Source organism: Branchiostoma floridae, chromosome 18, assembly GCF_000003815.2.
Source record: "Branchiostoma floridae strain S238N-H82 chromosome 18, Bfl_VNyyK, whole genome shotgun sequence".
NCBI classification, from domain to species: Eukaryota; Metazoa; Chordata; class Leptocardii; order Amphioxiformes; family Branchiostomatidae; genus Branchiostoma; species Branchiostoma floridae.
In genome coordinates, this window is record NC_049996.1 from 1915000 (window position 1) to 1934889 (window position 19890).

Sequence of the window (19890 nt, forward strand, 5' to 3'; positions counted from 1 at the left end):
CAACTAGGAGCAAGCAATTCTTGAGGTGCCTGAAAGAAAGAATACTTAAAGAGTCGCTGAAATACAATGCTGCAGAAGAACTTGAATACATACATGTCATACTTATAACAGCAATGGGCACAGTGAATATATCAATCAGGGCTCGAAGTACTTGTTCCTCTTGCCTGCAATATTGCAAGTTGCCAGAAATCTTACTTGCAACTTCATCAAACCTTTTTCAAATACAGGACATTGTTTCTACCCATCTAGATCTCAAGCTTTGGCTTGAATTTGATTCAATATACCTAGCCTGATATTTTTACTCTGCAAAATCACATGCTGTCAACACTAGTCTTAATAATTTAGAAAAGTGCTATCTAGAAAATTTTGTTGCAATCTAGAAAATTTTGCTGCAATCTAGAAAATTTTCCTGCAATCCAGAAAATTTCCCTGCAATCTAGAAAATTTTGCTGCAATCAAGAAAATTCTGCAATCTAGAAAATTCTCCAGCAATCTAGAAAATATTCCTGTTATCTAGTAAAATTTTCCTCCAACGCATCTAGAAAATTTTCCTGGAATCAAGAAAATTTCCTGCATTTAAAATTTTCTGCAATATGCAGGGTTCAGGAGTCAGAGTACTTCCAGCCCTGAAACAAATTGTAATCATCATGTTCTCGTTAGTCTCAAAACAAATTGCACCACCGCAAACCAACGACAGTACTAGTGGCAGTCCACATGAAGAACACACACTGAACCTTCAGCACTCCAACCTACAAGCACACAAATCAAAATGTAGCCTTGTAATACAACAACAATTAAAGCACACAGCACTCCTTGTAGACAGCACCTACAAAACACCACATGGAAACAAAGATGTCAAGCTGAAGTAGCCTGGAATCCATCCCATCCTATTTCCTCCTCTGAGCACTTTTCTATCTTCAGAAGAGTCCAGCATCTGTCTCTACTGAAACTTTTGGTCTCTACTGAAACTTTTGGTCTTTACGTGCATCATTATTTCTACCAAGCAGTGAAATGGGGATCAAACTTTTGGATACTTGTGTAAAAGCTGTTGCCATGCCAATCAGAGCTCTCCATTCCATATTTTAGGCATATATTCAACTTCAAGTGCAAACCATTTCTTTGTTCAACAGATGCTAGGCTATTCTATATCATGTAGCTGTAGCTCAACTAGGAGCAGCCTTGCAGTGGGTTGGTAACTAGCAAGACCCTGTTTTCTTTAGTTGGTATTGGCATCTCAGTTGGGGCTGCACCCATCTTTCAGAGGGATCAAAATAGGGGTCACTTGGTTGAGGAGGTGCCTTGAGCACGTTAAAGGGGAAAGGCTAGTAACCCTTCCTGTAAAAATATATCCTAATACCGAAACAGCAAGGAAACTTGCTGCCCTACATACCAATCAATAAACACTACAAGTGTCTGAACAAACGAACGAACATAGACAATCTTCATGGGAAAAAAACTAGAATAAGATGGATGCCAGGCTAAAGCTGAAACATACTGCCTACATCTCCAACTCTAAGCCATATTCTTGAAACATTCAGAATCTTGACTTGGGTTAAAAACAAAGACATTGTGCCGAAAGCAAAGCTGCGTGAAGACACACAGTGAATGAGATATGAAAAATCAAAATCAAACATCTTTCATGATATATATGTTGTATCAAGGCAACATCTCTGAAATAGTTTCTGCTTCTGGTTTCTTAATGTTAACAGAATTATTGAAATTGACGTTTAAGAAATATTGAAGGTATTTGTAAAAGCAGAAACATGTACATGTAGGACATTTCTTCCAAAAAAAATTTTCCCCCAGATTTTAACCCTAATGGAAACAGGTCAAGATCAGGCTTAGGCAATGAGAGCATATTTACTCTGAAAGAACCAGAGACACCAGTGAAGATTAAAACAAAGATGAACAGCTCTTCACTCAAAAACTTCACTCAAACTTACCACCCTTCACGAAATCACCGTCCTCATTGTAAAACGCTGCAAGAACAAGGACGGTCAGTTCTTAATTACTAGAAGCTTCAAAGTGACCATTTTCCTACCTCACACACGGGTTCTAGAGATACATACGGCATGTCTGCAACCAGCAAGCCCACTGCAAACGTCACTCTTTCTTGCACACTTTCACAACCATTAAAGCTACCATCCATGAAACAACATTTTGTATAGTCATGTAGCTGAATGCTTGTTGTATGATCCTAATATGTAAGACATGCCAAGGTATATAAACTATTTCTAAGTTTGATTTATAAACTTGCTATCTACCACAAGACTTATCAAAGGGCTAGCCAAATTAGTGTACAGTCTCGCGAAGATCATGATGTTCATGTCATATATTACAATCATTTTGGACAGATCTAGACTGTCTTAGCATAAAGCCTATAGGGCCTGGTCACATAGGTGGTACAATCGTCATATGAAAGCAAATTTGGGGCACTGCTGGTGCAGTTGTGCAAGTGTCGTGAAAAATCTAGCTGTTTTGTTGCGGAAAAAAACTGTCTTGGATCATTCTGTCACAGCCTGCTTCAAAATTCTACAACGTAAAACCGTAGAACAACCTACGACGAATGTGACCTTTCCTTCCCTTTCACTTTCATTAACCTACAATCACAGACCAGTACAAAAAGAAGGAAGTGAAATGAAAAGACTTACTGGAGTTCACCAGAATCTGGTGGCCTTCTCCGGTGATCTTTTGCCGACCGATCCTGAACTGGGTCGGGTCCGAGAAGTAGACGTAGGACGTCGCGGCGTGGTAGTCGAAGGCACGTGGGTTGTCCAGGTGTTCGATGGGGACCATCTTGTCAGTGTAGTCGTCTGGCGTGAGCGAGATTCCCTTGATGACGCCCGGCCGACTCTTACTGTAAATCAGGAACGTGTCATCTGTGGAGGCTGAAAAGTAAAAGCGTAAAAAGTGTACTGTAAATGCATCTAATTTCGCAGGGATTTAATTTCGCGGTAGTGGGAAAATGGACTTTTCGCAGTGGTTTTAATTTCGCGGTAACACCATGCACTTAAGTCTCTCACTGCCATGAAAAATGTTTGCGGTGATTTTAAATTTGCGGTGAAGCGGCCCCCGTGAAAACTGCGAACATTAAACCACTGCGAAATTTTCTGCATTTACAGTAAATGATCTCAAACCAGAATAGAGTTATTCTTCCACTGGTCATGACAGAGAAGTCCAACACAAATAGATAAAAATTTAGAGGTTCAATTTACCAGGGAAATTCCTCAAGCTCTTTACACAATGAACAATGGACCACGGCTTAACATACTGTCCTAATAAGGAAAGTGCAACCCTTTCCAGTGGTGTGCATGGCGAATGATTTGAACTCTATCCAGCCATGGGTCGTTTACCACTGGACTATGCATGTTGGAGTTGCTTTTTTAATCAAAACAAAAACAGTGATTTTTTTTTCTATTATGCCAAAAGACTTTGTGAGAAAAGATATTACAATAAGGTTCCACAAAGAATTCAACCTCCATGCAATTCTACAGAATGATTCATGTAAGACAAAAAGTGTTCAAATGTGCATGACAAATTCCACTGAACTACTTTCATCAATGATAACCCAGAAGTACATGATGATTATTCTTACCAACACAACTACTGTAAAAAAAAAAATTCTACCATTTCTTTGGTGTCTTACCTTCACATTTTCCATCAGGCTTCAGGGTGAACCCAGGTCGACATCTACAGATTTTGGCGTCCTTACTTCCAGCCAACAGACAGATGTCCTGACACTCGCTATTCCTACAGGCATGGTCAGCTGAAGGGAAACAAATGCAATTTCTATAAAAATCACAGAATTGGTATATATCATGAAAGAAAATAAACTTAGTAAGGCCCACTGTCTGCTAGGCAGAAACTGCTGAGCGACTGTTGAGTAGCCAAAATTGAATTTCTGTGATCACTAACTTCATAATTTTAACATCATAGTTTCATACACAATACAACATAAAAGTATAACTTGAAAGACAACAAAATACACAGAATGCCAAAAAAACTTCTTTCTTGTCCACAAAATTTGTTCAGCAATCTTCAGGCACTTAACAGTTGTTATGTAAGCCTATAAGATACTTTCATAAAGTACTTCATAAATCACTGCTCTAAACAGACATTTTTCACTTACTCTGCCTTCATGCTCTAAATCAGGACAAACTGACAAATCCTTTTTTAAAAATGGCTAATACTTACTGATTGGCTGCACTACTGGGTGGAACACTTTGATAGAGCCAGCATGGTTAAAGTCCCTGGCAAGAGTGACAATGGGAGCCGAGGTGTTCCAGCGATCCACACGGATGATGGTGTCCTCGTGCCAGTCAGTGGCATACAGGTACTGCTCAAACACTGTGATACCGTACAGGTGCTCCACCTAGAGATGTGACAGAGAATTGCAAGATTCAGTGTCTACAATTTCTTTTCTATTATTGTCCAGTTTTCTTCATGTCCACCAATGAACATATCATGCAACACGTTCACTAAGTGACGCAAACTTCAGCTTTTTCAAAACCAGTCTTATTTTTCTTACTTTTGATGGCAATTTCTCCTGCAATAATGTCAAGAGGGTTTTGCATATTCTTTTCAGTTTGATTCAACTTTAACCTTTTTCCTACTGCATAACCCCATAACACACAAATTTTATGACAAAGAGCTACTTTAGTAGGATGAAGGTTAAAACTCTCTTGAAACAGCAAATAGTTATGTACCATACAAGGAAAGAAAGATGCTTGAATTCCCACAATCGAACATGACATTCATTTTCCCAAACGCTACTCACCTACCAAATATCATTCAAATCATTAAGATCTTTCAACAACTATTTGAGATATGCTGTCCAGAAACACTAATAGACAACCAAAAACATATTAACGTTCTTGGTGAAGGTAGCTTCACTAAAACTTACCATTGGTCCATGAGCAATTGTTCTCCTGTTGTATCCATTGTAGTCAACACTCTCGATGTAGTTGAGATAGGCATCAACCCAGTACACTGTCTCTGTCACAATGTCCAGGGCTATCCCGTGGGGAAGGACAATCTTGCTTGTGACGATCTGGGATCGGTTGGTGCCATCCATGTGTGCTTTCTCGATCCTTGGTGTGGAGCCATAGTCAGAGAGGAACATCAATCTGGAAAAAAAAAACAGGAAAAATCTAACTTCTGTAGTGTAATTCTTCTCTTTCTTAAAGAGAGGACAGCTCAATGGACTAGTAGTACACATTACAGGTCTTGCAAGAAATAACAAAAAATCTAGGATCAGATCAAGTAATGAGTTTTGTGCATTTCTGTTTTTTTTTTAATCTAAGAATTTCTCTACAATGCTGTCCATGCATTTTTTTGCCTTTCTGCGAGACTTTGGACTCTGTGACAAAGCCTGATGCAACAACTTTGGACCCGGGCCAAACTGGCAATGCTGCAAGTCTCCAGCTACACCATTTTCTGCCTCTCACTTTGCTAACTTGGAACACAAACTTGCACACACACCAGGACAAACAAACACACCAAAAACAATACTCTGTAACAAACTCCATTGGATTTCACTTATGTTGAAGAGGGCAAATGCGAGGGCATTGAAATTAGGAAACAATTCAATGAAAGCATCAATCATTGCAAATATAAGACTTTGCCAAACAGTCTATGCATGTCTAGGTTTTTTTAACTACTTTAACATAGACTTAAGAAGCTTCTACAACTGTTCTTACCCCCTGGTGGGGTCCAGTGCAATGCCTCGTGGGTTAGCGATTCTGTCTTCGATCACGGTCACACAGACTCGTCCCTGTTTGTCGCACGCAAAGACTCGGTCCGCTTCGTCATCCGTGAAGTACATGTTCCCGGTCATCCAATCATATGCCATCTGTTCAACGTCTGAAAAATATCAAAATAGAATATTGTAAAAACATAAGTGTATCAAGAGCCCCATAATCTTATGATGTTGCCAGGTTTCCTCTTTTTTTAATAACCTCAGAGTGTGTGTTGTGTTTCAGATTATGATCCTGAAAAAATTGGGATTCACTTTAATGGTAGGGTCTCTCTTATATCTTTTTTTCTTTTGTTTAGATTTTGGCCAATGTGATATAACACTTAACAGATACATTTTTATACAATGTAATAATGAAATGCATCAGGGCAATGGTATTTTCAACAACATATTGTAAATACCATACAGATATACAAGTATATGAATAAAGTGAACAAAAAAGTACAACACTTTCTAACATCAACTGTCCAAAGTTTAAATCTGTTAAAAGATTACAAAATTAAGCTGCAAGTTCTATACTCACGGTGAACACTTGAAGTCAGTCTTTGCACCTGTGCTCCAGCCTGGGTAAAGTTACTCCTCTGAACACAGCGCAAGCTACTCTTGGACACTTCTTCCTCCACCTAGCAGAAAAGAAACAAACTGCACTTTATCCACATGTAGAAACAAGCCTTAGAACCTGTCACATATTCAGAACCTCCCTCCCAACAACTTTGCACGCAACCAATGTTGGCATTGGCATTAGCCAGAAATCCATCCTATTTTAACTCCAGTTTGTTCTTTGATCACATCCAAGAAAAATATAACTTTCCCGAGTACTCGCCACTGAAATTCATAGATGGCTGGCCCAGACTGTATTTTAAGACTAGTAGGCAAACTTGCCAACTAGGGATAGGTACCAGTACAGAAAATTCAGGTCCAGGTCCGGTTCAGGTCCAGAGGATCAGGTCCAGGTCCGGACCTGAACCTGGACCTGATTCAGAATGACTCATACCAATGGTCCATTTCACTACAAAGAAGTCTGTTAGGTTGAGTATTAGACTCACATTGACTAGAAATGACTACAAACTTATCTGCTTCGCTCTTGTTATTTTCTTCCACCTGCAAGCGCCAAAACGTGTGAATGCCTGATCAAATAATCCGTTAATTTTCTAATAGGTCCAACATCCGATCCACGATAATTTTTTCAGGTTCGGGTTTTCTGGACCGATCCAATGAGATAAACCGTTTTTTTTTTATGCTGTACCAGTACCCAGCCCTATTGCCAACCGATTCCCGACCTCAAATGACCTGACTCCTAACCATGGTCTGTGAAAGATTGGGAGGCCATGGTCGGCTACACTGTTTGTGTGACAGAGGCATTAGATTTCAGACAGCCCCTAACTACCTATATATGCGGGTCATGTCTTTCTGCAACAAACAAATAAGAAAGAAACTAACCACAGTTTTATAACCTACCAGCAAGTCACTACCATCTGTATTGATTCTGTTTATGTATACTGAATCACTAGCTTAACACAGCAGGCAACTAACATGATGGGCAAGCCATAGAAACAACGAAACACTTAATGTCAAAGTTACTATCACTGTCTTCCCTTTTTCTTCTTCATTTAATCAAATGCAGTAATAATACCATTATGATACATGTTGTTGAAAAAGCCCTACCTGGACCCAGCATATTTTCTGATCCACAAGAGAGATATCCATGGCCATTGCTCCAGTTGTGAGAAGTTCCTTGCCAGGTATGGCGGTACCATTCAGGTTGAGCATATCCAATTTTTGTCGGTTGGCGACCACCAATACTGCACTGTTGCCTAGAGGTTGGGAACAAAAGACAAGAAAGTAATTATAAGTCAGAAGGTGACTGTATGAAAATGAAGCAGAACTTAAGCATTGGAGGGGTGTATGATTGAAAAACACATGACACTAGTCATTGTTTCTCCAAGTTAAGCAGATCATCAGTCCATAAGAAGACCTCAGAACCACAGTAAAGAAAAGAAAACTGAAGTGGCAAGGCCATGTGTCAAGTCATCGGGACTAACTAAAACTATCATACAGTGAACCGTCCAGGGAAGAAGAAAGGGGCATAGGCAACTGGAAAGATGGGGGCATGACATCATAGAATGGACAGACATGACACTAAGTCAAACAGTAAGGAAAATAGATAACCGGGAAGGTTGGAGAAAACTGGTTGGATGTCAGATCTTCTGAGGTGCCCAAAAGGTCAATACCAGTAGGCTTTTGTATATAGTTATCTTTGATTTGACTTTTTAAAAAAATTAAATGAATCCATCAAACTCAAACCAATAATGAGTGTTAAATTTAGAAAAAGTACTTGTATGTAGACCTTACAATATCGCATTGCTGTAATTCACTTTGTCTTCTTGGTACCAAACTTTCACGGTCTGAGAAAATTTAACTTGTTCTCGGAACTAAATGTTCACTGTCGCAGCAAGTGCACATAAAAAAAAGCCTGTGAATTATTTGTTATCAGTAATGATAAGTTCATGTTACAGTCGTCACCGTGAAAACTGTGAACATAACAGTACATTGAAAAAATCAGGAATTACAGTGTGTATAGCATGCTGGACTGTATCTTACTGTTTTGAGCCTTGCAGGTTTTCTTGTCAGACTGTAAGGTGTACCCAGGTGCACAGGAGCAGGTGTAAGATCCCACAGTATTCTCACAGTGCTGGTCACAGTAACCTGGGAGCTTGCACTCATTCAGATCTGCAAAATGCAATGCATAAAAGAAGGTTAGATATCGATATGCTAAAATGCAGTTACTCAAGCACAGGGTTGCATGTAGGGATGCGTACCTAAACCCACGTTTAGGTACAGGTCCGGATTCGAATCCAGAGATTTAGGTACAGGTCCGGACCTAATGAGTCCGGACCTAAATGCATGGCATTGAATATCATATCATAATATTATGTTATATTATGTTATAATGGCAAAACAATGTATTAAAAAGGGTAGAAGCATGTTTGAACCAATAAAAACGTGTTTATTATGGTAGACACATGATGCAACAAAAATTTGACCCTTGTTGCTTTTCCCTCACTGGGGCTCAGAGACTGCTATGGTGATTTCACAGTAATTTTATCTGTCAAAGTGGCCATCTCCTGACCTGTTATTCTGCCTGGCTTGCACTAATTAGATACAGGTCCAGTACCGGTACACCAGGGTTCCGGTATTTTTGTATCTGTACCTAATTGATTGTACCGGTACTGTATCGGTACAGTGTACCGGTACACATCCCTAGTTGCATGTCTCCAGGACCCGTCATTTTCTGTCTCACGACAGAAATTTGCTTGTTGGGCCGAAAAAAAATTGGCACAAATTTATGAAAATGTAGGCTAAGCTAGGCTAAGAATGACAAATTTTACATGGCAAATTAAAGGGGCATTCAACTCCAGACGGGATTGTTATTTTCCGATAGATATTAATTATAGAAGTGACAAATGTATGCTACGTACCATTATATGATAGAGAACCCATTAGCCCCACGCGCATTAAAAACATTCAGTCTTCTTCAAAACTCCCAGAGTACCCTCTAATTAAATCAAATAAATCTCTGCCTATGGCTGAATACAATGTGCCTGACAACGCCTGACTTAAGATACAAAGCTAATTTCAGGGGCGCTAAGCAAAACACGTCTGATATATGTTCTTTGATATCTTGTGAACAATTGACCTTCTTGGTGTGCTAAGCGCCCCTCATTTATGCCGAAAATTTTCACGATAAAGGAAGTGTCTACACGTATAGGGAATACATGGGTAGGGTTTGCATGGGTTTAGTGAGTGCTATATTGTTTTACAAACACACATTGCATAATTCACCACAAGTGGAATTCCACAAAAGGTTGGCTGATCATGTATTCATTGATACATTATCTATTGGAAAATAACACTCCCTTCTGGAGTGGAATGCCCCTTTAAGATGAGCTTCTAAACAATGGGTGGAAGGTCTTATACAGATGTTCTGTCTACAATGTTAGTGCTCTACATATACTGACCTTTACATGTTCTGTCAGGGCTCACTACGTAACCGTTTCTGCAGAAACAAACTCGGCCCTCTCGCGACACAGTACACGCTTCTTCGCAGTCTCCCCTCCCATTGGCACACAGTCGGGGTAATGCTGAAATCATACACACAGTACAGGAAACTAGACTTGGCCAATATCAACCAAGATCTGAGTATAGTTATTAATTAAAAGGTAGAGAAAACAGTGTCTATTTGTCTCTGTGTATCTCAATTTCTTCCTTGTTGTCTCTCTTTTCCTATCTTTGCATGTGTGTGTGTGTGTGTGTGCGATCATGTCTGCATCTGTAGTGTGTGTAAGTGTGTGACTGTGAGAGATTAAGTGCATTTTTTGGGTATCTTGCATCTTATTTTTGTAATTTTATACATAATTCAATATTTTACAATCTTGTGACATCACTCCGTCAACCACTTTAACCACTTTAAGAAAACTGTTTTGCTACATGTCCCATTATAGCCAAATCATTGGTACCACACATAAAACATAAGCAAGAAAAAGAGCCAACTCACAGGTACAATGTGGTCCCTCGTCATCACCACTGGGACAGTCCGGCTTGTTGTCACACAGCACGTCAAAGTGGACACAGGTGTCCGTACATCGTCCACCCTCCGGACACTGCTGTATACAGCGGTAGTGGTTGGCTGGACACTGGTAGTTCTGCAACTCTGGACCTACCAAGAACAAATCACATTACAACATACAATTAGTTCAGTTTATTATTTGGAAAGCAAGAATGTGCATGTACAGCCTGTAAGTATTAGTGACCAACTCCGCATTAAGTCTTCGTCAAAATTTGAACGCTGGCCAAATTTTTACATAAGCTGGAGCTCGCCGAATCACAGAGTGTCGACCATATTTTTTGCAGAAAATCAACCCATTCACAAGTTGGATTAGGCTGAGTGTTTCATACCAGAAATCTAAGTTATTGTGTTTTTACCTTTTTGGTACACAGAGGTTTAGATTCCAACGCATGTGCTGCTTAAAATTGCCCAAAGCCCTAGTAATACTAATAGCCATACTCTGGCCGAAAATGCCCAATGTGGCCATTTATTCGAAATGATCAAAGCAACCATTCTCCTATGTGGCCTACAATACATATAAGCTTGACTTTATTTGGATCAACAAAACCATAGGGAGTCTCTAATAAACCAGGCTGAGGTTCCCACTTTTGTGGGCAGGAACTCTAACTATCCCTCAGCTAGTTTTATGTCATTGTTAAATTTTGCATTATTAATCTTTTAAAATAAAGATTTCTTCTTTTACATGTAAAGGAAGATTACTCTTTTAAATTTTACACACATAAAGGTTCTAATAACAATAGGAGAGACACTTGTAAACTAGCTAACAAATTTGCAAGACACTTCTAAACAATAAGAAGACACTTCTAAACTAACAGTTACACATTCCTACAACATAAGAAAAACTAGACTACGTGCAGCACAAAAGAAACATAAAGCACAATCATATCAAAACAAAATAAATCAAAGATAGGTAAATCATATCAATAAGGTTACAAAGATCAGAAAGCACCGAATAAGCTTAAGAAATAAAAAAAATCATTTTGATAAGATATAGTTACAGTAATAGTTTAGGTTGACAGAAGGTGTCAAGAGGCTGAAAATAGCTTGGACTTGTTCATTCTTTCCTGATTTTGAACCCTTCTTTGGGAACCATTGTTTTAGATTTTTGTTTTAGACCGTTTATACGACACTACATTTTCATGAATTTCCTGTCAAGAAGTTAACATTTTTAGATGAAATTTTGGTCTGTCCCAACGATCAAATTTCTGTCCCAGAACAAAGTAAAGGGTCCTGGAAACAGCCCAGAATTAGAACAAGTCCTACAACTTGCTACTTTCAACCTCCGACAATCTCTCAATAGGAAGATGACACCTTACCCACGCCCGAGGTACCTATGGATCCAGGATAGGTAGAAGGAATGAGAAGGCAAAGAAGAAGTTGGGTCCAAACGTACGCACACACCATGATGCTACTATTGTAGACAAACGTTCACGGTTAGTAAAAAAAAAACTGTTACAGAGAATAATCTCGCAACGCAAAACGGGCTAGCAGCTATCAAGGTGATCTAGGAGGGGGGGGCAAGGCAGGAAGTCTGAACTAAGAGGTTTGACTACTCAATGGTAAGACTAATAATATACTCTTTCATCTGGCTGTCTATCCTATGCTACATCTATGTAGCTATCAAGCCATTCTTATATGCAGAGTCTGGTCTGTGGCCTATACAATATACTTTGGAGAGGTTTGGTAAACTAGGCTGAGATTCCACTTTTGTGGGCATGGTCTTTCACCTGCTATCAGCCAATCAGAGAATTGTCTTAATGTTTTCTTTAGGTAAAGCGATACTCTGATTGGCTGATGCCACGCCCACAAATGTGGAAAATTCAACCCAGTTTAACAGAGCCTCACTAAGGTACATGGTTGTATATCGTACAAGATGAGGCTCTACATTGGAGAATGCTACCAAGCTGAACAACACAATAACATTTAAAGCATTCTAGCTATTTCTGACAAATAAACAACATACACATGTAGTAACATCACTACAAGACACTTCTACTTGGTAGGCTCTTCAACAATAAACAGTTTTGACAAATCTTAACAAAAGCATAAGACAGGAGTCACACAGAAAATCTGAAATTGATGTCTTGACTAAAATAAATAGTATCAAGTATTTTGTCTTTTACAGAAGAGTAGAGTCATTTTAATACTCAATTTTGTTTCCAGCAAATATACACAGTGGCAATTTTTCATTCATCCCATCTATAAAGGCCACTTATTACACCTCTGAAATTTCTCTTTCCCTTCCTTCACAGTTTATTTGATTGGTACATGAGACCAACAAGAGGAAAGGGGATTTTGAAGGGATTTCTTTCGAGGTAAACATAACGGAAGACCTGTCCCTACAAATCCGGTGAGATCTCAAACTGACGTCAAAGCCGAGGAAGACGGGATTTCCAGATCAACCTTGAACTTGGTGAGGTCGTGAAGAAAAGAGATGGTGAGAGACAGAACTATTGATTTATTGGAAAATCTTTTTTGTTGTCACAGCAACAACAATTTATTTTCTGCGTTTTCAGATATTATATTGGCAAAGTTTTGCAAACAGTCAAGACCAAAAATAGAGCATTTATCAATAATCATATCTTGAAACTGTGTTACAGGCTTTCCCCTCAGACCCCTTATGATCTTTATTAATTTCAAGTTCAGTAATATTTTTTTTCAAATCCGAGAACCAAAATGTAAAATTGCTATGGCCTATCATAGGGCACCGTTCTCTGGAAAAAAATTGGACATGCATTTTCAATTACACAAGCAAAATCAATATCAATGCATATATCATCATAGTAATTAATCATAATCATGAACAATTTATGAATCAATATTTGACTTTGCAGGAAGAACTGCTGATTTAAGTTAACAAATTTGTTTATTGTAAATAAAGTCCACATTTTGAAATCTACTCAAAAGCCTCTTACAATGACACAAATACAATCCGATATGTTGCCAATAAAAACTGAACTCTTTTCCATCATGTACATTTATACATTATTATACGTATCATCAAGGCATCTAAATTCATGGACTACCGCTCAAGAAGCTTGACAGTATGTCAAAGACTCTTGAGTGGCAATTTCACAAGATAGCATGCAAAATGTGGACAATAAAACTACGACAATCGTTTACTTACAGATTTCTGGCGATTCGTCGCTGCCATCTGTACAGTCTTCCTCTCCGTCACAGCGCCAACCTTTGGTGATACACGTTAAACCATCCAAGCACGCAAACTGCCCCGGTCCGCACGTCTTATCCGCTGTAGTACACAAACAAGACAAAAACAGAACGTGAACCCAGAGGAACAACATGGTATTCTTCAAAATGACTGGATCACAACAACTTTGGAACAAACTATTTCTGAATCAGTTGAAAGGGTATCTCAATGGACTGTGCCAAATTGTGCCAGGAAAGCGCAAATTTTTGCCAATTTTCCCTTGAGGTCAAACTGATATGCGACATGTTTGCGTATGAGGTCCAGACCAGCGAAACAAAATGGTGGGTTCCAGAATGTCATATTCTCAATTTCCATACAATATGACCATATGAAATCACAGTACTGCCACTAAATTAAAAGCCAATGCACAATGATCATAAATTTGCAGTTGTGAAAAGCTGGTTTGCACCATTTTGCAAAACTTTGTAACTTTAAAAAGTAGTTATAGGCAATACCAATTCCATTTTTTATTCACAATTTCCTTTGAGCAAAATGTGAAAAAAGATTGTTTGACTTTGAGGATGTGTTTTAACCCTTTCAAAAAGTGGTACAATCCTAATGACAATGTTCTCTGACTTCCTTTGCTAATCGGTATTAGATATAAATACCATACAAACTGTACACAGTGTAATGTCCTTAATGAGTTACTAAGTGCTACACAAATTGGGGAGGTTAGCATAACAAAATACAAACTATGTTAGTAATGCTTTCAATAAAATGATGTTATAACGTTTGGTAAGAAAACATACATGTAAACGATATTTGGAAAAAACACAAGTCAACTTTGTTGGACGTTTTGCATGCCCTGTTTTAGCAAAACATAATCTTGGACAGTTCAGTTCCTAAACATGCTGCCATGCTGAAAATTTATAGCAGCAAGAAACAGACACAACAAAATTTTGTTAAAACTAACAAATGCTGTTAGGAAAATGTTAGGAAACAAAATACAATCAGTCAAAAACAATCATTGAAAAGTATTGTCTTTAATATACTGTATAATCATGCTCCTTGCTTTATTTCTTCATGAAGATAGTAGTAAAATGCTGAAAGTTAAAAATGAAAGGTTTAACGTCAGTTAAAACAAGGTAGGGGACAGTTACAGGCGAAACTGCTTCATTTTCAACTGTAGGGTGCAGAAAGGACGTTCTCGATTGTGTGGAAAAAATTGACCGTGAAGTTGAACTTGACCAAGTTTAGCTCACTGAAGAGGTAAACTTCCACCGTAAACTTCGTACAGAGAAGACAGATGCTATGTACAGATTTACATGTTCATTGTACCTAACAAATTTTCCTAGCTCTTTTACAGTTTTTGACAAGAACTAAAAACAATGGACCATGTCCTGTACTGCAACCCTTTCCAGTAGCATGCATGACAGGTGATATTCAAATTTTTAAACTCTTGGTCCAGATGCAAGGTTGCTAACCAGTGGACTATGCATGCTCCAAATGTGTAAAAAGTTGAATCAGAATTAAAGCTAATGAAATTTCTTTATATTCTGACAAAACAAAAACAAGGAGACAACTTTTGATCATCCACTGTTAGAGTAAACAATTCATATTCTAAAGAAGGTTAAAACTCATACTTGTAACATTTTGATCTGATGTCTACATTATTGAATTTTTTTTTCACTTCAAAAGAAGACTCTTTCTGCACCCAGTTGAAGGACAAAGGGAACAAAATCAGTCATGAGTATGAGTTGATGTAAGGAAAACACAAAGATTAGAACCACACAAGGGACGGGGTTTAAAACTCGGGAGCTGGAGACCAAGGGCCGCCAGACAGCCAACCAGAGCCCACTCACGGCAGTCCGTCTCATCGCTGTGGTCGCCGTCGCCATTGTTACAGTCGTAATCGTCGTCGCAAACCCACCCGGCGGGGATGCAACGCTTGTTCTCGCACTGAAACTGGTTAGTCCGACATGTCCCGGGCTCGGGCTGTGCTAGAGGGTCTGAAAGGGGTCAGGAAGGAACCTGATCAGGAATTGCGACAAAACCTAGTAGAAGCCAATTAATTGCACAACGGATAATCGCACACTTCTGGTAATTGCACAGAATCCAAACCCTTGGTGGTGCGGTCCAGCTGAATAACTTTGCTTTGTTGTGCAACAACATCCGGATAATTGCACAAAATGCCCTGGCAAATGGATTGTGCAATTAAACGGCTTCTACTGTATAACGTAGACGATGCACGCAACACTGATCACTTTGAAATACGGAAAAACAAAAAAGGGATTTACGAGCCCATGCACCTTTTCAAGTTCAACTTGTTGGTGAATATACTATGGAAATTGACATAACAATTGAAAAAGCATGCTTTCATTGATATCATGCATGGTATCTTTATACTTGGAACTATTACATTTGCCTTTCAGATTTTCAAGATTGTCCTTCCAAATTCTTATAGAGACCAGAGTTTTCTACAGTTGTCAAATGAATGTACCCAGTGATAATTTTTAAAGTCATATTGTTGTATATCAGGGAAACACACACACACACACAAATCTTAATTACATACAATAAATCAAAACTACTGATTTCGGCTCAAGAAGAAAAGCCTGCAACTCTCCCCATGCATTCATCAAAGTAAGTATTTGAACATCAATCAATGTTTGTATAATCCCAGTACTCAGCGAAGCCTAGCCTCTCACCAAAACTAATGGAAATCAATAAAGTGACAAGTTTCAAGTGTTTGTGGAGAGTCAAACCTTGAGCAAGAACCTACTCCATTTATTGATTACAGTAGGGATATGCCCCAGAGTACACATGAGCCAAATCCAATCAGTTCCTTGGTAAGTGCCCTTGGATATAGGAAACCTTGGCTGTATGTCAAGATATGATAAAAGAATGAAAATATTCCCTCAAACTTTTCTATTGCTATATTACTTTTTATCAATCAATTTCCTATTGATAGACATACAGACTAAAACGTATCTACATGTACAATGTATAAATAGTCATACCTTCAATTATCATAAATCATAAAACACATTTGTAGAGTAAAACTCATTGCCACCAAGAACTGTAGGAACATCCAAATAGATAGCTTTTAACAACACTTTAAGCTAGATGTGCAAATATGTTAGGTGTGTTGTTAAGTGTAATATAAGTTACAACCAACTGCTGCCATGTTGTGTTTCTATAAAGTTGTGTTAAGGGAGGTTATACGGGCTATAAAGATACAGATAGAGGATGGTGTGTTACACTCAAGGGCAGCTATAATGGTTATACTGATACAGGTTCAGAAACTACTATGTTACACTGAAAGGCAGTTAAACCAGCAATATAGATACAGATACAGATACTAGCTTAGACACAACCGTACATCTACACTATCTCTGGCAAATCGTTTTCTTAATTTTTATGACCATTCCCTCTGAGTGTGACCCACTAGTGACCTCAATCACAAGAAAATCAATAAAGAAATATTTCAAAGTAACATTCTCCCTATTGACCTCATTTTTTAACAGATCACATAAGTCAAAGGTGCTGTAGGTATTGCATTACAATAGACAGTAGGTGAGTAACGTCTTTGCTTTGATGGTATGAAAGTAATTATTATCAAAAGAAGTATCATCATCATCATCCACTGGTTTCTCCACCTAGTCATAACTTTCCTATCTTTCCTCTTGGAATCAATGCTAGTAAAAGCATAGCCTTTTTAGCAAAGAGAATTATGTACCAAACCGCACTTGGCCACATTTATTGAGGGTCTTCCTAGGGAGTAAATTATTGGCACACCCATTTCCCCCCAAAAAACGTTCAGATCAGAATCATCTCTTGTGCAATATTTGAGGTCTTCAGTTTGGAAATTTTTTGGGTACTCGTGTCATTAATTTTTCCCATTTTTTCCAAAAATACATTTTTTTCAATCTATTGTCATACAGTTATTGAGTTAAGTTTTCTAGGAGAGAATTTTTGTGTCCTGGAGATACATGTAGCCCAGTGCAGCAATACCGTAAAGGGCCAATAGTCTACCCTATATGTTGTAGATGTAATAGATCAGCTCATTATAAGGCACACAGGCCCTTTTTTACCAGCCTTGAGTGACAAGCAGAGCCTGTGCCTAGTACTTCCTGGTACACAGTGGTACTGGGCTGTCACCTCCTGACATTCCTGGGTCTGTATGTTTAATACTTACAAAACCTCACCATCACAAAAACCCAACCAACCCCTATAAAACACTCTGAATACTGTAAATACATTTAAGTTCACGGGGATTTAATTTCGCAGTAGCAGCAAAATGGACTTTTCATGGTGGTTTTAATTTCGCGGTAGCGTCATAGACTGTATTCACATACTATAATGAATAAATGTTCCCGATGGTTTTAAGTTCGCTGTGAAGTGGCCACCACGAAAATCGCGAACATAAAACCACAGCGAACATTTCTGCATTTACAGTATTGCGTGGAGATATGTGGTCTACGAACTCTTGTTCAGTTTTTTTGGAATGAATTTTAGTCAGTCCCAACAAGCAAATTTTGATATCAGAGACGGAAGGACAGGTCCTGGAGACAGTCTTGTGTAGCAATACTGTATATTTACTCAATGCCCAACAGACTACCTATATCAGTATATGCTATACATGTAATAGATCAGCTCATTATAAGGCACGCAGGCCCTTTTTTTACCAGCCTTGAGTGACAAGCAGAGCCTGTGCCTAGTACTTCCTGGTACACAGTGGTACCAGGCTGTCACCTCCTGACATTCCTGGGTCTGTATGTTTAAAGTTACAGAAACAGCTGCCACACACAGGGTTAGGGGCGGCCATCAAATGGCACTGCATGGTTTCCAGATGAGCTGCTGAAAGCTGCAAGGGTGTGCAAGATTTCAGGGATCCAAATTCATTTTGCTGTGTGTGTGTGTCTGTTTGTCTGCCTCTGCTTCTTTGTTTCCGGGTATTTGTCTTCAGCAAGCTGCAAGATTGCCCAAGACTTTGGGGCTCAAAATTTAATTTTTACCCCCATGAAAATGGAGGTGTTGTATTTTTTGTATCCGTGTGTCTGTGTGTATAGGTGTGTTTCCAGATATCGTTATTTGTTTTCAGCATTACTTTAGAACATCTTGATGATATGGATTGTAAATCTATTTGATGTGTGGATAGTGGTTGGGCAGACAAAGGTGAAGATGAATTTTGGGCCCCCTGGAGTGTGACCTTGGTATTGCAAGAGAACTTCAGGGCATTTTGCATCTATTGTCCCGGTTAGGAAAAGGAGTTCTATAAATTATATAATAGCTAACTTCAAAACTCAAGTAATATAAAAAAAGGTTTCATTATTTTTCCAACACTTACGTGCCAAGAATATGTTGCATATTCAGTATACAATAGAACCTTATCCTAAACATATATCTAGTGCACCGTCAGCCAAAACTTAGGTGCACAGCTCTAATTTCTGGTGCATTAAAGTGTGTATACATATATGGACCCAGTATTTCAAGCCCTGGATTTAGCTCTACTTAGTACTTGAAACACAGCCCCAGTTTTGAAGATCATGGTCTACTTCAAGAGCTCTTATCTACAAGTTTACCTTAAGGAATACCTTCTTAGAGGAAAACAAGATAACAGTTAGAAAACACGAGACAAGAAACACTACAGAAGCCATGTATACATGATTGTATGTTGTGGGAGAGCATGTCAGACATTTTGTAAACAATGCCGGAACAGACTAGAATTTGTCGAATTTTATGTAACCGCTGACAGAAGAATTTGGCACTGAGTTCTTTTGAAATGTTAATCTTTGTAACAAGGTATTGTGTAAGCTGCAACAAACCTTATTGCATATGTCAGCATATTATATACTCAATGTCTCAAAAGTATACTTTGCGAAAAGTTTTAAAAGTCAATGACCAGACAATACAAGAACAGCATGAACATAATTTCCTGTATTAGTCATACATACCTAATATGCAATTATTTGCCGGACTAATCTAATGAAAATAGCTTATTCACAGGGTAAACTTTAATTGGCTGTCAAACCTGTTAAAATGTCTTATTAACAGGTGATCAATGCTTAGAGGCAAATTTCAAGGTGTCAATGAAAGATTTTTTTATGAATTTGTCTTAACAATTGTGTCCTTGGGAATTAGACACTTTATACAATTTTCCTCACTTCACACAGTGGTAGATGAGTACCTAGTTTTGTCCCTCAGTTAGGCCATTAAAATGGAGGTTCCGTGTATGAAGACAGCATGTTAAAGAACCCACCACACTCATGGAAAAGAGTATGTACAGGTATAAGTGGTTCCTTACAGTTCAATGGCCGCAACTGGGACAATTACTGCTGTACTGAGGTCACTAGGCAC

At 38.6% G+C, this 19890-nt stretch overlaps 1 protein-coding gene across 1 annotated transcript in view; it reads right to left on the minus strand.

The window, feature by feature from the left end:
• LOC118405902 (low-density lipoprotein receptor-related protein 1-like) overlaps positions 1 to 19890 on the minus strand; it is a 128174-nt gene that overhangs the window by 79873 nt on the left and 28411 nt on the right. The window contains exons 2-15 of the mRNA XM_035805731.1: positions 15393 to 15539; positions 13510 to 13632; positions 11699 to 11713; positions 10311 to 10472; positions 9775 to 9897; positions 8357 to 8485; positions 7421 to 7569; positions 6279 to 6378; positions 5700 to 5862; positions 4904 to 5126; positions 4195 to 4372; positions 3647 to 3766; positions 2652 to 2888; positions 1944 to 1979 (exon numbers count right to left, since the gene is read on the minus strand). Coding sequence (XP_035661624.1) covers positions 1944 to 1979; positions 2652 to 2888; positions 3647 to 3766; positions 4195 to 4372; positions 4904 to 5126; positions 5700 to 5862; positions 6279 to 6378; positions 7421 to 7569; positions 8357 to 8485; positions 9775 to 9897; positions 10311 to 10472; positions 11699 to 11713; positions 13510 to 13632; positions 15393 to 15539 — 1905 coding nt within the window. The remainder of the gene's footprint in view (positions 1 to 1943; positions 1980 to 2651; positions 2889 to 3646; positions 3767 to 4194; positions 4373 to 4903; positions 5127 to 5699; positions 5863 to 6278; positions 6379 to 7420; positions 7570 to 8356; positions 8486 to 9774; positions 9898 to 10310; positions 10473 to 11698; positions 11714 to 13509; positions 13633 to 15392; positions 15540 to 19890) is intronic.